The sequence below is a fragment of the Megalobrama amblycephala genome, linkage group LG14 (assembly GCF_018812025.1).
Source record: "Megalobrama amblycephala isolate DHTTF-2021 linkage group LG14, ASM1881202v1, whole genome shotgun sequence".
Classification (NCBI taxonomy): Eukaryota; Metazoa; Chordata; class Actinopteri; order Cypriniformes; family Xenocyprididae; genus Megalobrama; species Megalobrama amblycephala.
In genome coordinates this window covers 22,469,743-22,484,042 of record NC_063057.1, presented here as the reverse complement: position 1 = coordinate 22,484,042, position 14,300 = coordinate 22,469,743, and the positions used below count along the sequence as shown (strand labels likewise).

General features: G+C 37.0%; 1 protein-coding gene and 1 long non-coding RNA gene across 3 annotated transcripts; one reads left to right on the top strand and one right to left on the bottom strand.

The window, feature by feature from the left end:
- Positions 1–76: 76 nt before the first annotated feature.
- LOC125246025 (piggyBac transposable element-derived protein 2-like) lies at positions 77–2,217 on the bottom strand. The gene is made up of 2 exons (XM_048156870.1): positions 1,840–2,217; positions 77–1,685 (listed from the first exon to the last, which is right to left on the bottom strand). The coding sequence occupies exon 2, from the start codon at positions 1,519–1,521 to the stop codon at positions 127–129; it is 1,395 nt and encodes a 464-aa protein (XP_048012827.1). The 5' UTR covers positions 1,522–1,685; positions 1,840–2,217; the 3' UTR covers positions 77–126.
- Positions 2,218–5,052: 2,835 nt separating this feature from the next.
- LOC125246058 lies at positions 5,053–7,871 on the top strand. 2 transcript variants are annotated; one of them, XR_007179702.1, is made up of 3 exons: positions 5,053–5,093; positions 5,928–6,032; positions 7,666–7,871. It is a non-coding gene; the product is annotated as an uncharacterized LOC125246058 (long non-coding RNA). The 2 variants fall into 2 exon arrangements; XR_007179703.1 differs by lacking the exon at positions 7,666–7,871 and adding an exon at positions 6,174–6,308.
- The last annotated feature ends 6,429 nt before the right edge of the window (positions 7,872–14,300 follow it).

The following is a 14,300-nucleotide window of genomic DNA, read 5'->3' as shown; positions in this document are numbered from 1 at the left end:
TTTAAATAAGTGTACTTATTTTGATGTATTGACTAATATGCTAAAGCACATGAAAAAATAATTTATTTTAGTTTCAATTTAAGTGTGTTGTTCAAAATGACATTTGTAAATGTATTTTAAATGTGCTTAGTCTTTAATATATACTGTGTGCATTAATACACCAGAAATGTATTTCTTTTGAATTTCAGCCATAATCATCCAGTGGGCTGTGGCATCCAGGCGCACATCAGGGACTGGAATTGGAGCAGCGGGTCCTTTTCTCCTCTTTTCCTCATACTCACCAGCAATTGTGGAACAGGGGCGACCTTTCTTGCGCTCCAGGCTCTTTCCACTTTTGCATAGGGCTTCAGCAATGTAGGATTTGAAGGTATACAGCTTCATATGTTCATTCTTTCTCATGCCAGTACCTTCACAATCTCTTCGGTAGAGCAGCCATGTGGTCACGATGATCATATCCAGAAGGTGGAACACCAGCCGGTGGTACCACTTCTTTGATCTTATTTTGATCCGATACAGTGCAAGCAGTGAGTCAAGAAGATCCACCCCACCCATATTCTTGTTGTATTCTTTCACCACAGCAGGGCAGGGGACTTTGGTGATCATCTTTTGCTTGCGATCCCACCTGTCAACCTCGGTGACTGGGTGGGCTCCAGTGTAATCACTGAGAAGGGTCACTGAGCGATTATCGTACCACTTTACAGCATACAAGGTGGTTTCTCTCACCATGGCCATCTTCTGTTCAAAAGATCCACGTCCTGCTCTTTTCAGCTCAGCATCACACATCAAGTTGACACCTGGTAGTCTGTTGCCACGAACAGTACCAGTGCAGTGAATTCCCTGCTGAGCCAGTGTAAGCACAAGAGGGACACTCGTAAACCAGTTGTCAAAAAAAACCTTGTAGTTCTTATGCTTGGGTATAGGCTGGGCCAGGCGGAGGACAACGTTGCCACTTGCGCCCACATCTGCTAGCTCAGGGGGTTGTACAACTCTCCCTGTGTAGATTTCCAAGTTGTACGGGACACCATCAGAGCCAGCCAAGACCAGAATCTTGTAGCCCCATTTCTTTGGTTTTGATGGCAGATATTGCTTCAGTCTGTTTCTTCCCTTGAATGGGACCATCTGCTCATCAACAGCCAGCTTCTCACTCATTGGGATTGATGTCAGTTTTGAGGTTAGATGAGTAACCAGTGGTCGGATCTTGTGGAGTGGATCATTATTATCCTCCTGTCTCTCTTCATTGTTATTGAAGTGCAGGTGTTTTTTGATGGCCTCCCATCTATTCAGTGTCATGGTGTCAGCTACTTGGGATACTCTGCAGGCTTTGTTCCAAAACATGCGGGTGCCTGGTAAACCAAACAATGACATGTACACCACAATCCCCAGGAACTGCTCCAATTCTTTTATGGTGAGGTTAAGCGGCTTGTTTGCATCACATTGTATCGCATACAGATTTGACTGCTCTACAATAACTTCCAGAATGTCTTCAGAGAAAAACTGCTTGAAGTACTGGAGGGGGGACATGATATCATCAGATCTTGGAAGCAGGTCCTGCCATTCTGGGCAAGCATTGAAGTGTGCATTGTGAGGTGTTCTCCATCGGGGTAGGCGTGGAACATCAACCTCTTCTACATCATCTTCATCTTCATCCTCAGACTCTGTGTCATTGTCAAGAGACAGGCATTCTCCTAAAAAAGACAGCAGGAAGCATGTTTGTCATATACCTTTCATCATACAATGACATGCATGCAAACAAACACACACACGTACGCACACACACACACATGATACTTTGCTGACTGACCCCTAACTGACCCCTGACCTCCAAACTGTCTCTCAAACCTGATTCAGGGATCCAGTCTTCATGGTGTCTTCACCTCACTGTCAGAAGGAATGACCCTAACTGCTCGATCATGTTCCTTCCGCCCATAAAATTGTCTTGTGTCCATTTCCTGTAAGTATCAGTAGATAGTAAAAACATTGATCATGAAAAATGCATATCTTAATGCTGACTGTTCAATGTAATTTGTACACATTATGTGTACTGTTAATAAAGAAGAGAGATAAAGTTTGCCAGAAAACACTACTCATTTAGCCAGATTATGAGATGATAGGCACCATCATCTCTGTGGCAACATAATAATAATAATAATAATAATAATAAATATAGCTGCAAGCAGCAATTACGGGGCCAAGCACAAAAACAGCACAAGAAGCCAGCCAACATGGCTGGGAGCATCAGACCAACAGCAGCAGTGAGCAATTAGAAAAAAAAGTTATTAGCATTTTTGTCAATTTTGTTATAACTTTTGACCACAAGGTGGCGCTGGTCCGAAACTTCTCAGGCTCCTTCAGGGCATTGTCCTGATGACCCATACCAAATTTGTGAATTTTGGTCAAACCCATCAGAAGTTATAAGCAAAAATAACCATTTTTCATATCTCCACTCCAGTAGGTGGCGCTGCGCCGAAACACTGTATCTTGCCTCAGGTCATGCTTGTGATGACACGTACCAAGTTTGGTCTGAATATGTTAAAGCATTGTAGAGATACAGCTTCAAGAGTAATTTTTGCAGCATATCTCAAATTCTTTGCTCCGGTATACGAAAACAGTTTGACTTATCGACTTGAAATCCATAACTTTTTGTCGGCATGGTCTGAAGATGAGACGGTTCAATTTTGGTGAAAATCGGAGCAGAGGTCTAGGAGGAGTTCGAAAAAGTAGGTTTTTAAAGAAAAACAATATGGCAGACAGGAAGTTCAGTTGACTATGGCAAATTTGATATCTATGTTCTCAGCATGAACCAAGGAATCTACTGAGACAAGTTCCATTACAATCGGTCAATATAGTCAAAAGTTATTAGCATTTCTGTAAATTTTGTTATAACTTTTGACCACAAGGTGGCGCAGTGCTGAAACTTCTCAGGCTCCTTCAGGGTATTGTGCTGGGGACCCATACCGAGTTTCGTAACGATACGCTAATGCGTTCGTAAAATACAGCATTTTAGCACGAAATTCAAAATAGCCGACGGCCAAAATGTCCGATATGGGAAAATTGGATATCATTTGACTCGGCATGATACCCCGAATCCAACAAGACCAAATTTATGATTTTTGGACAAACCCATCAGAAGTTATAAGCAAAAATATCCATTTTTCATATCTCCGCACCAGTAGGTGGCGCTGAGCCGAAACACTGCATGGTGCCTAAGGTCATGCTTGTGAAGACATGTACCAAGTTTGGTCTGAATATGATAAAGTGTTGCAGAGATACAGCCTTACTTCTATTTTCGCAAGCGCTACGTACAATTCGTTCGTGTGTTTTTCGAAAACGGTTTGAGCAATCGACTTGAATTCCATAACTTTTTTTCAGCATGGTCTGAAGATGATCTGGTTCAATTTTCATGAAAATCGGACTAACGGCCTAGGAGGAGTTCGAAAAAGTAGGTTTTTCAGAAAATTCAAAATGGCGGAAAAATTTTCATGACGGAAAATGACGTCATATGATGCAATCGATTCGTCTTGACCCAAGGAATCATAGGAAAAAAGAATTTTGTTTCTAGCCCTTATGGTTCAAAAGTTATTAGCATAAACATAAGTGCAACTTTGGACAGCTGGTGGCGCTAGAGGGATTGAGTTAGAGACTCCAAATTTGCTATGGACAAAGGTCATTCTGTCCTCTAACTGTGTGCCAAATTTCACAACTTTCCCGCAAGCGGTTCTATGGGCTGCCATAGACTTCAAGAGCGGAAGAAGAAGAAGAAGAAGAATAATAAGCGTACGGAACGCCAACAATAACAATAGGTGCCTAAGCACCTTCGGTGCTTGGCCCCTAATAACATAAATTGCACATATATGATGCATTCACAGAGCTTCCCAGGAGGACTTGAATGCACCATTTGGTCCTAATTTTGCATCCGATCACATCTCCCCAATTTAGCATATTGCCCGAAAAAAAGTGGTCTAACTGCACAGTGTTGCCCTGAGGCAACAAACAAAAAAACACAGTTTTAGTATATAAATAAAATCAAAATGTGTCTTTAAACAATCAAACATACTTCTTTACATACTGATGCACATACATATATTTTTTTTATATAAAGTTATTTAATTTTAAACATGTTAAAAAGTGAAATTGAACTTACCAATTGGTGGCACTGTGTCCCATGCGACTTTGCTTCCGGAAAGGACTTCCCCACCCCCAAACAAAAGGCTACAACCACTTTAGTCCCTTATTTGATTGGACAGACATGTCAGGTGATATTATACATTTTTTTTTAATTAAAAAAAATTAAAGGGGCAGTGTGAGGTCCAAAAAGGTAGTTTGTTGCCTGAGGGCAACACCATGCCATAGAGGGTTAATACGCATGCGCCAAAATACTACGTCATGACGGCGCACTACTTCACCAGAGTTTGAAAAATGCACTTTCAGCCATCTTTCTGTGATCGCGATGCGCGAGGCAACTCTGCTGATCAAAGGAGAAAACAAAGGAGCGCACGTTTGGATGACTACAGATGAGACGTTATGTACTACAAATAAAGAAGCAAGTAAGTATCTTGATATATGCTCATTTGTTTTTTATTTTTTCACCGTAACATAGCAGTTCTTATTGCCATTAATTAACGTTAGTTTAATCGCAATATGGAGGTGAATTAATCATGTTTACTATAATTTATTTATGATTGCATTATAATAATTTCTTATATGAATGTGATCGCGTGTGTGGGCGTGTTCAAAGAATTTGGTTGCTGAAAATATTTTAATTGTACTCTGACTTTTTAAATCATTTTAAATTACTTAAGGTTAAATTTGCAGAACTAAATTCAAAGATCTGATCTTGTAACATTCAAAGACATTTACATTTAATCCATTTAATCGCTATTATAACCACCAGTAATGTTCAATATATCACCCCCTCTAGAAATACTGCTTATAATCTATTTTTCTTTTTGCTTTTAAAAAGTGAGGTGTTCAATTACTGTTTGTGTTTGTAATATGTAATATTTTTGTGCTTATCTAGTTATATATTCATTTTGTAGGATCAGTACAGATCTGTCAATGCAAGCTGTGTGGAATCAAAGACCCGTATTGATGAGGTGATGTTACAAGTTTTTCCATGAATTCAGCCATTAATTCAGCCAGCACACCCTGATCACACACTACAAGCTAAAACACTGCCATCAACTGTCCTTATAGCTTTTAAATGCTTTGAATCTTTTCTATTTGCAAGTAATACATTCTCACCTGTGCACTTACAAATCCCCATCTCATCAGTATATATTTATAATGATATTATATCATTATTTTCAAAGCAAAACATTTACATTTACATTTATTCATTTGGCAGACGCTTTTATCCAAAGCGACTTACAAGTGAGGAATACAACAAGCGAGTCATCCTGACGAGGCAAATAGACAAGAAGTGCTCATAATACAAGTTATAGGCAGTGCTCAGATTATCCTAAGATACAATAGAGAGGGATTAGAGGAAGTGAAAGGATAGGAATAAGACGTTTTTTGTTTTTTTGTTTTTTAAGATGAGGTTAAGTGCTCCCGAAAGAGATGGGTTTTCAGCTGTCTTTTGAATATTGCCAGGGATTCTGCATTCCGGATGAAGACAGGAAGATCATTCCACCAGCAAGGAACAGTGAACGAGAATGTTCTGGAGAGTGATTTCGTGCCTCTCTGTGATGGTACCACAAGCCTTCGCTCCTTTAATGAGCGCAGGTTTCTGGTAGGAGTGTAGACTCGTAAGAGTGAGTGAAAGTAGGAGGTGCTGAGCCTGAAAAAAACGCATTCTGTGTGAACGCCCGCTCAATTTGCTTGGGTCTTGGGTTATTTATCTATATTTGTGTAATTGATAAAGTTATGTTTAATTCCCTGTAAAGTAGGAATAATAACATTTATAAAAATGTCCTCTATTTTGAAAGGCCAGTGTCAGTGAAGATGGTGTGGTCACTGGAATCCTGGTGTTTGTGGGAAATGTGAAGGAGCTTCTCCCAGGATTCTACTACAGTGTTGTCCTGATGACTGAGGTAATTCATCTTAGGTGATGCAGTTGCGGTCAAAAGTTTACTTACACCTTGCAGAATGAACTGCTTCATCAGGGAAGTACTAAATAAAAAGACAACATGCAAATTTTTATGATCCCTTTTATTGTTAAAATTATTTTGCAGATACTGCAAGGTGTTAGGGTGATTTGCCTACAGTGGTTTAGGCTGCAGGATGGCCGAATGACTAAAGAAACGTTATCAGACAAGAAACTTATGGTTTTCTACCATCTTGCTATTACCACCCACTGCCACTTATACCAACAACGGAAATAAGTGCAGTTATAATAGCAAAATATGTGGGAGAGCATTATGATCATCGCACATCAAAGTTAATACCGAATCAAAACTGGTTAGCACATAATTTATAATTGAAATAGTTTAATAATATTTGGTTTAGGGCTGCACAATATTGGCCAAAAAAAAAATTCTGCAATATATATTGCGATATGAAAAAAATTCACCAGATGACTTAAATAGCTCTATTTGGAAAGAAGTAATCATTCTAGGAGGATTGGGTTGATTTTGTAGGTGAGTGAATGCACATAGAAAATAATGAACAAATTATAAGCATAGATAAATATAGAACAAAGATACAAATGAAATAAATAGTGCTTTATATTTTTCAGCTAAGTCTAACAGTATTCAGTAGGGCTGGGTATTGACAATTTTCACGATTCGATTAGATTTCTATTCACAAGCTTGCAATTCGATTTCGATTCAATATCGATTATTTTGGATGTATATCAGATACAGTTAATGACAAATTTTCTTGAGGAAAAAAAATCTCTCAACTAATGCTATAAACTAGACGAGGGAGTCACTTGGTACTATATTACTATAATATTGAAGGTTAAAATTAACTTATTTACATACAAACACTTAAATTACAATAAATAGTTTTTTTATAATAAAGTTATAATACTAACTTTAGAATTATATAATAATATTTCTACTCCAATTCATTTTTGAAATATAAACATTTAAATCATGGCTGTTATAAATGATTTATTCAAACATGCATTAAATACATAAATTAATTATAAATAAAATAAATATTTAAAATAAAATTATAATGAATATGTAACGTGGTGCATATAATTAGCAGAATGCTCCTCTCTATAGCTGACTAACGAGTTTATGCTGAATATGATTTTTCTGAAGTAAATGTGACGTCACGTGACATTGTTTACAAGCTGTTTTATTGACGTCTTTCCACGGTTGAAACACTGATCTGAGCGATTAAATGTGACATGTTATGGATCAGTTGTACTGTATCTTGTAACATACCTTCAGATGTTCATTCATATTTGTTTCACACTGTAACTGGTATTAAAGTGGAGGAGATGATCGTTACACAGTACACATCTTGGCTTCAATAACTATCAGCAACTCTTTGCCTTTAGGAATACCAAATGGGTCTAGGAGGGTGGTGGAAAAGGACATCAAATGTCTTTGTTCATTTTTGATTATTTTCAAACCTACAAAGGTGTATATAAACTTTGGAGTGCAACTATATCTCTATATCTATTGCTTTCATTCAATTGAGCCAATTATAATTATGGACTGACTCTGTTTACAAACAATTGTTTTCCTTCTGTTTATCTTTTTCCTCAAGGTATTTTTTTTTTTTTACTTTCCTGCCTCTTTGGAACATGTCCATTTACGCATACTGTGTAGAGATGGTGCGCAGCTTCATGGACATTTGAGGTTTTCTGCCGATGGAGAGCTTCTGGGACATTGACATAAACAGCACTTTTTCCTACAACTTCAAAAAAGTTGGTGATAGACAATTTTGGTTTCTTGTTTTTGTGCCTTTGGAATTCGTCAATTTTGTTTTGTTTTGTTTTGTTTTGTTTTTCTTTTCAAAATTACATTCACTGTAATGCTGGAGAAAGATTTTAGAAGAAACCTTTTGGTCCTGTTTAATGTTTGATGCTAGTAAAGGTTTCAGAGCTTGTAAGTAACTAGGTTCGATAACACTTTACAATAAGGTCTCATTTGTTAACCTCAATTAATATATTAGACAACATGATCTAACTATGTGCATTAACTTTTTTACAGTATTTATTCATCTTTTGTTAACATTAGGTAATAAAATATAGTTTTTTCAAGTTAGTTAATAAAATGTATAGTCATTGTTCATGTTAGTTTACAGTGCATTATCTATTAACATATGTAACTTTTGATTTTAATCATGCATAAGTAAATGTTAAAATGAATATTAACCAGGATTAATAAATGCTTTGAAGTATTTTTCATTCATAGTTCATGTTAACTAAAATAGTTAACTAATAAAAAGTTATTATAAAGTGTTACCCAAAGTTTTGAATCTTTTCTTTTCTTTACATTTTGTTTGTATACATTTTTGTTTGTATCTTATTTATCATCTTATAGATCATACCGAATGATTTTATCTGAAAATGTAAAAATGCAGAAAGTGATGGGTAGGTTAAGCTTTAGGTACTTTGTATGTGAGGGAGAAAATGATAGTGCATATACGCCTCTCTGTCCTCCAGACTCTTTCTAAATGAGAGTTAAAGTGTTGTAATTGTTTGTGTTTGTATAGTGTTTCTTGGGTTTTTCTTGTGCATCAACAAAAAGGTTTTTGTGTTTTTTTTTATAGATTGTTTTGTCAATAAATGTCGAGGGTTTCAATTTGCATTTGTGTTGATTGTAATATTTTGAAATATACTAAATTGTAACTTCATTATTATATGTAACTACAAATAATGTAATAACAAATGTATTAAATTAAATAAAGTATGTAAATAATGTAATTACAAATGTATTAAATGATGTAACAGTGTACATGTAAATTACATTAAAGTATATTTTAGTTCACATTAATTGCTTGTCAGTACATTCGGAAGTACGCTTTTACCATATTTCAAAGTACATAAAAAATTGTATTAAAGTCGCACTTAAGTAGTTTTAAAAAATCACTCAGAAATTCAACTAATTGCATTTAATATGAACTTAATCTGTGATATATTTAAAATTAATTACAAATAGAATGCACTTAAGCGGCTGAAAACATTACGTTTAATTCACACTTAAGTGTATTAATAACTGATATTAAAATATATTTTAGTTCACATTAATTGCTTGTCAGTACATTGAACAGTGCACTTCAACTATATTTTAAACATACTAGACATAATTATGAAGGTTATCATAAAGTTGTATTAAAGTACTATTTAAGTTGTTCAAAAAAATCACTCAAAAGTTCAACTTATTGCATTTAATATGAACTTAATCTGTGATATATTTGAAATTAATTACAAATAGAATGCACTTAAGCGATGAAAACATTACATTTAATTCACACTTAATTGTGTTCTTTTTAAGTATATTATTTGTGCAATAAGTACACTTTATAAAAGTATACTAAAGTGCACTTTTTTTTCACAAGGGGTGATTGAAAAGGTCGAGGACACCAGAGAAGAGGAGGAGGAGGAAGAGGATGAGCAAGAGCAGTAAGGAGTGGAGGAAGAGGTGAAGGAGGAGAAAGAGGAGGATGAGGAGTCTCAGATGAAATTCATGCCACTAGTTGACCATGTCCTTGTCCATGGTATGACTATGAGGGAGACTGGGCAATGAGTTCAGCCAAACTTAACACTCTGAGGTATCGCCGGCGATACCACCACGTTTTTTTTCTTACCAGTGTGAAAGAGACTCAAAATATTCCGTCAATGTTGCACATACAATTAAGAGTTATACACCATTTTAATCTGTGGAATATCTTCTTTTATTTGTGTACACTCAGAGTAAAAACAAAATGTTGTGCTTTTTGCAAAATAGAGAAAACTAACATGATGCGTGATCTCTCGTCTCCCTCTGAACAAAGTCCAATCTGATAGTTCTCAGAAAATGAACTGTAACTTAGTGAATACTAATCACAAAAAAATTTAACTTATGACGTTGAAATGTCAGGTTTTAAATCGTGTAAGTCAAATCGAAAACAAACATTCTCCCCCAGTTTCACAGACAAGGCATAAGCTAGTCCTAGACTAAAATGCATGTTTGAGCTGTTTTAACTGACAGCAACTTGCACTGACATGTCTTAAAATTTGTCAGTGCCATTGTTTTGTCTCAAGATACACATCAGTAATGTTTTTTTCTAGGGTATGATTATAAAAGCAACTTAAATACCCTAATTGAAATAATGCCTAATCCTGGCTTAGCCTAAGCCCTGTCTGTGAAACCGGGCCTCTGTGTTTATGTAATCTGTATGAAAAGACAGCCATGTCAGATGCCGGTGATTCAGCTCATTATCTGCTAATGCGGCCACGCCCACGGAGCCAGCGCTATTCAGACGCAAATTCAGTCAATACATGCATACATCGTCTCAATCGTGTATTTATTGTCTTGAAAAGTGTTTATCTGGATGTTAAAGCTATGGTTTGCGAGCTCTAGAAGACATGCAGTTAGTTTCTGGTTCTTCTTCTTCTTTATATGGATTTGTGGCCTAAAGCCTGCCCTCCGGCTGCAAGTATGAATTGAAAACACAGTATCCAGCACTCATAGTAATGACAATAAATCCTGAATAAATATTACTCCTCTGTATAGAAATTTGACATAAATATATCGTTAGCCTCATAGCATAATTGCCCATATCATATTTCAAAGGCAGATATCACAATTTGGCCAAAAATGACTTAGGCAATTATGCTATGAGGCTAACGATATAAGAATCCATCAATATTTCTTCAAATGTGCATGCTTTTAAGCTAAAAGCCTATATGAAATGCCATAGAGGTAACATAATTGTTCAGACACTTTGCATCACAGAAATACATTATATTTTAAAGAATATAATAGAATACCATTATTTTAAATTGAGCTGAGACATGATTACAGAGGGTTTTTTCACAGCCTACCTGACTGAAAGGCCTCATTAATATGCAAGTCATTTCAGGTCATTATTATGTGATTCTTTTGTCTTCTCAGGAGTAAATGACCCATTATTCATGATGATTCACGCCTCCACGCACTGCATGAAAAGTGGGATTTTCGTCAGTAAGCGGCACTGTAGATTGTCGTGGAAGTTCAGGTTTACGACTGCACATGGCAATTTGCAGGCAACACCGAAAACTGCAGTGAATTGTCAGAAATTGACGTGGGCCTTGCTTGGCAGTTGTCCCCCCATGACCCCCCTTCCTCTAATTCCAGGGGAGGCTTTAACATGTAAATGAAAATGCTGTGAGCTATACAAATGCAAATGCAAATTCTCTCAAAATCGACTAATTTTGAGAGAAATGTCTGCAGGTATCCATCTGCTACTTCCAGTCTATTGATGGATATGACTCTGGAGCAGAGTATGATACAAGCCTGCACAAAGTCAAGTTTTTATAATTCCTAAGCCAAAGCAAATGTTGAGTTTAAATCAGTCATGAATCCAGAATGAAACATGGTTGTTTTAGGATACAGAATGTACTTGAAACCTAAGCAAGAGATCTCAGAAAATAAAATCAACAAAATCAGTAAAATCACCTAGAACAAACACAAGCCAAAGTGTCTGTTTTTTTCCCCTTAATATATGTATTCGTTCATAAAATAAATATTTGATTATGAACAATAGTAAGCAACATATAAATTAACAAGACTTGTTAATAAAAACATTAAGGACTTTGCAATTCATGTTTGCTTTAGGTAGCCTACTGCTAATTTTAGCTTAATCTGTCTGTTGTAATTTGTGTTTAGAAAACATGGCAGCACACTGCAGACACAATATGATACACTATTGTTGAAAATAAATATTTATACTTTACTTAATTTCGTTGACAAGTTTGACATTCATTGAAACTAGTGTCCCATGTTAACGTGGGCGTGGTTTGTGCTCCAAAAACGCAGGAACGAACACTGTGAAATCAAGGTGCTTTATTACGCATCGCAATGTATACAACTGGTGAAACATACGTTTTTAAATCTATAATCCGTGGAATATCGCATGTGACGAATCTGTCGCCGTCTAACATCTGCTGGAAATCCAGGTAAAACTATCTGCGTGCTCGCGCGCGCCCCCAGTTAACATGATACCCAGTTGATCCATAACACCGGCGAGAAGAAACTGCTGAATGCTATCAGTTTGCTGCCGATGTAAATGAGCAGTTCACTTTAGTAAACTCCAGGTTGCTGTCCATAGAAGATAGGTTGGCTGCTTTGGAGTCGAAAAACTGTGTGGAAGATACTAACTCTAAGAAGAGAAGACGGGTACACAATCCTAAGATTGCGCTAAGACTGCTATCTAAGCTAAAAGTAGCCTAAAAGCAAAGCTTTTTTTAAGTAGCACAAGTGTAAGTAACTTTTACTATTTTCTCCTTTATTGTTTTTATTGTTTAAGTTCTTTTACACGTTGTTTTTTATTCATATCACTCTCATTTAATTGTTTTCCAGCTGCCTGTAAGACATATTACGAGACAGTATGCAGAAGCTTCAGGTAACTTACAAACATCAGAGGTGTCAAGTAACGAAGTACAAATACTTCGTTACCTTACTTAAGTAGAAATTTTGGGTATCTATACTTTACTGGAGTAATTATTTTTCAGCCGACTTTTTACTTCTACTCCTTACATTTTCACGCAATTATCTGTACTTTCTACTCCTTACATTTTAAAAATAGGCTCGTTAACGTTACTCCTATTTCATTTCGGTTTGTTTTCATTCCGGCTTGAAAAAAAAACTATCCAGATAAATCGCGCCATCCGGATAGAGTGAATTTGATTGTGGTTGGATGAGAAGTATAAACATATACCATTCCGACACCCTATTGGTTTGTATACGATCCATCGCACCTGCACATGTCACAAATCATCACACTTCAGCGAGGTGGAGGACAGTGTTGGGGGTCGTTACTAAAAAAAGATTATTTCTTAAAAGTTATTATTTCTCTACTACTGGCTCATTTAGGCTATCAAACGAGTGCTTTCTCCTCGTCCTCTGCAAATTAAGCTAGGTAGTTCGGTAGAGACGTTTGAATAAATTAGCGTATACACCGGTTTTTAAACTTTTTTTCACTCTTTTTATTTATGTGTAGCTAAACAAGCCCAAACAAATTAATTTAAAACAAAACTGAAGGTAAACCTGCATTGCTCTCATGGTGTTATACCTCTCTCTTTCGGTGAAGTGGAGCAGTGCTCTTGCTGAATGGCACGGATTGCACTACGGACTATTGTACCTTTCATATGTTTTTTTTTAAACTGTATTTTATTTTTTATAATGAACAAGCTGCGATGTCACGTTTCCAATACTTTGTTGTGTGTGCGTGAGGCGCGGGCGCGATCAAACAGCTGTCTTTGCTGGGGACTTGCCTCATCGTCATGGCAACGGTTCGTGAACAGGTCAGACCAACAGACGTTTGTTGGAGTTTGTTGGCGTTTGTCGGTGCGGTGTGAACTGAAACAGCTGAAATCTACCTGCATTTGGCAGGTTGGCGAGTGTTAATGTCAAGCCCTGATTGTTACTAAGCCTGCCCTGGGTACACCAAAACTACCCACATTTTTCTTGTCCGTTGCCCTCACAGATACCTGCAGTTAAGCTTGGATGTACATTTACATTCCAATAAAGGTCATTGATGACATGCCTCTGAAGTTTGACTTTTTGCATCATTACAATACTTATAGGCAACTAGTCACCATATCTTCCGCTCCATGAAACATGTTAATGCTCAGTAGGACACATATATGGTAACGTTAAACAAAAGGTGCAGCTTGCACAATCTACTCCTCCTTGATTGTCTCGTTAAGATGACGCAGAAGTGCGTTCCAAATGAAGAGTTTTTTTGACTCCTACACCCTTCATCCCTTCGAAGCTCTCACTCCGGAGGGTAAACCCTCTGAAGGGATTAGGGCATAGGGATGAGCCCTTTCGAATGGAACGCAGGGAGAGTGTGCTAGCTGAGGATGAGGTGGGCCTTTGGAAGTGCGCTACCATAGACCTGATGTCTGATGAGGAAGACGGCATCGTTGGCGGGGTGTCTGGATGGATTGTGCGACCTCTAGTTACCAACAGCTCCGAAGCGGAAAAAGGATTTTGGGCTTCTCGTGAGCTTCCCATTTGTTGTGTGGGCAGATCTCCTACGTTTTGTACATGGTTGTGTGTTTGTGTTTGTGCTAATAAAGCTCTTTCTTTGAATAAACAGCACGTCCCTGGCAAATTTTCCTTTCCTCAATAAATTCATGTCCTTGATGGTGGTAATAGTGTAGTCCATAGGATAACAATGACATGAATATACAACATAATAGCATAGCA

Bases quoted from the DNA above. Each gene is read 5' to 3' on its own strand.
- LOC125246025 (XM_048156870.1), bottom strand. From the start codon at position 1,521: ATGTCCCCCCTCCAGTACTTCAAGCAGTTTTTCTCTGAAGACATTCTG.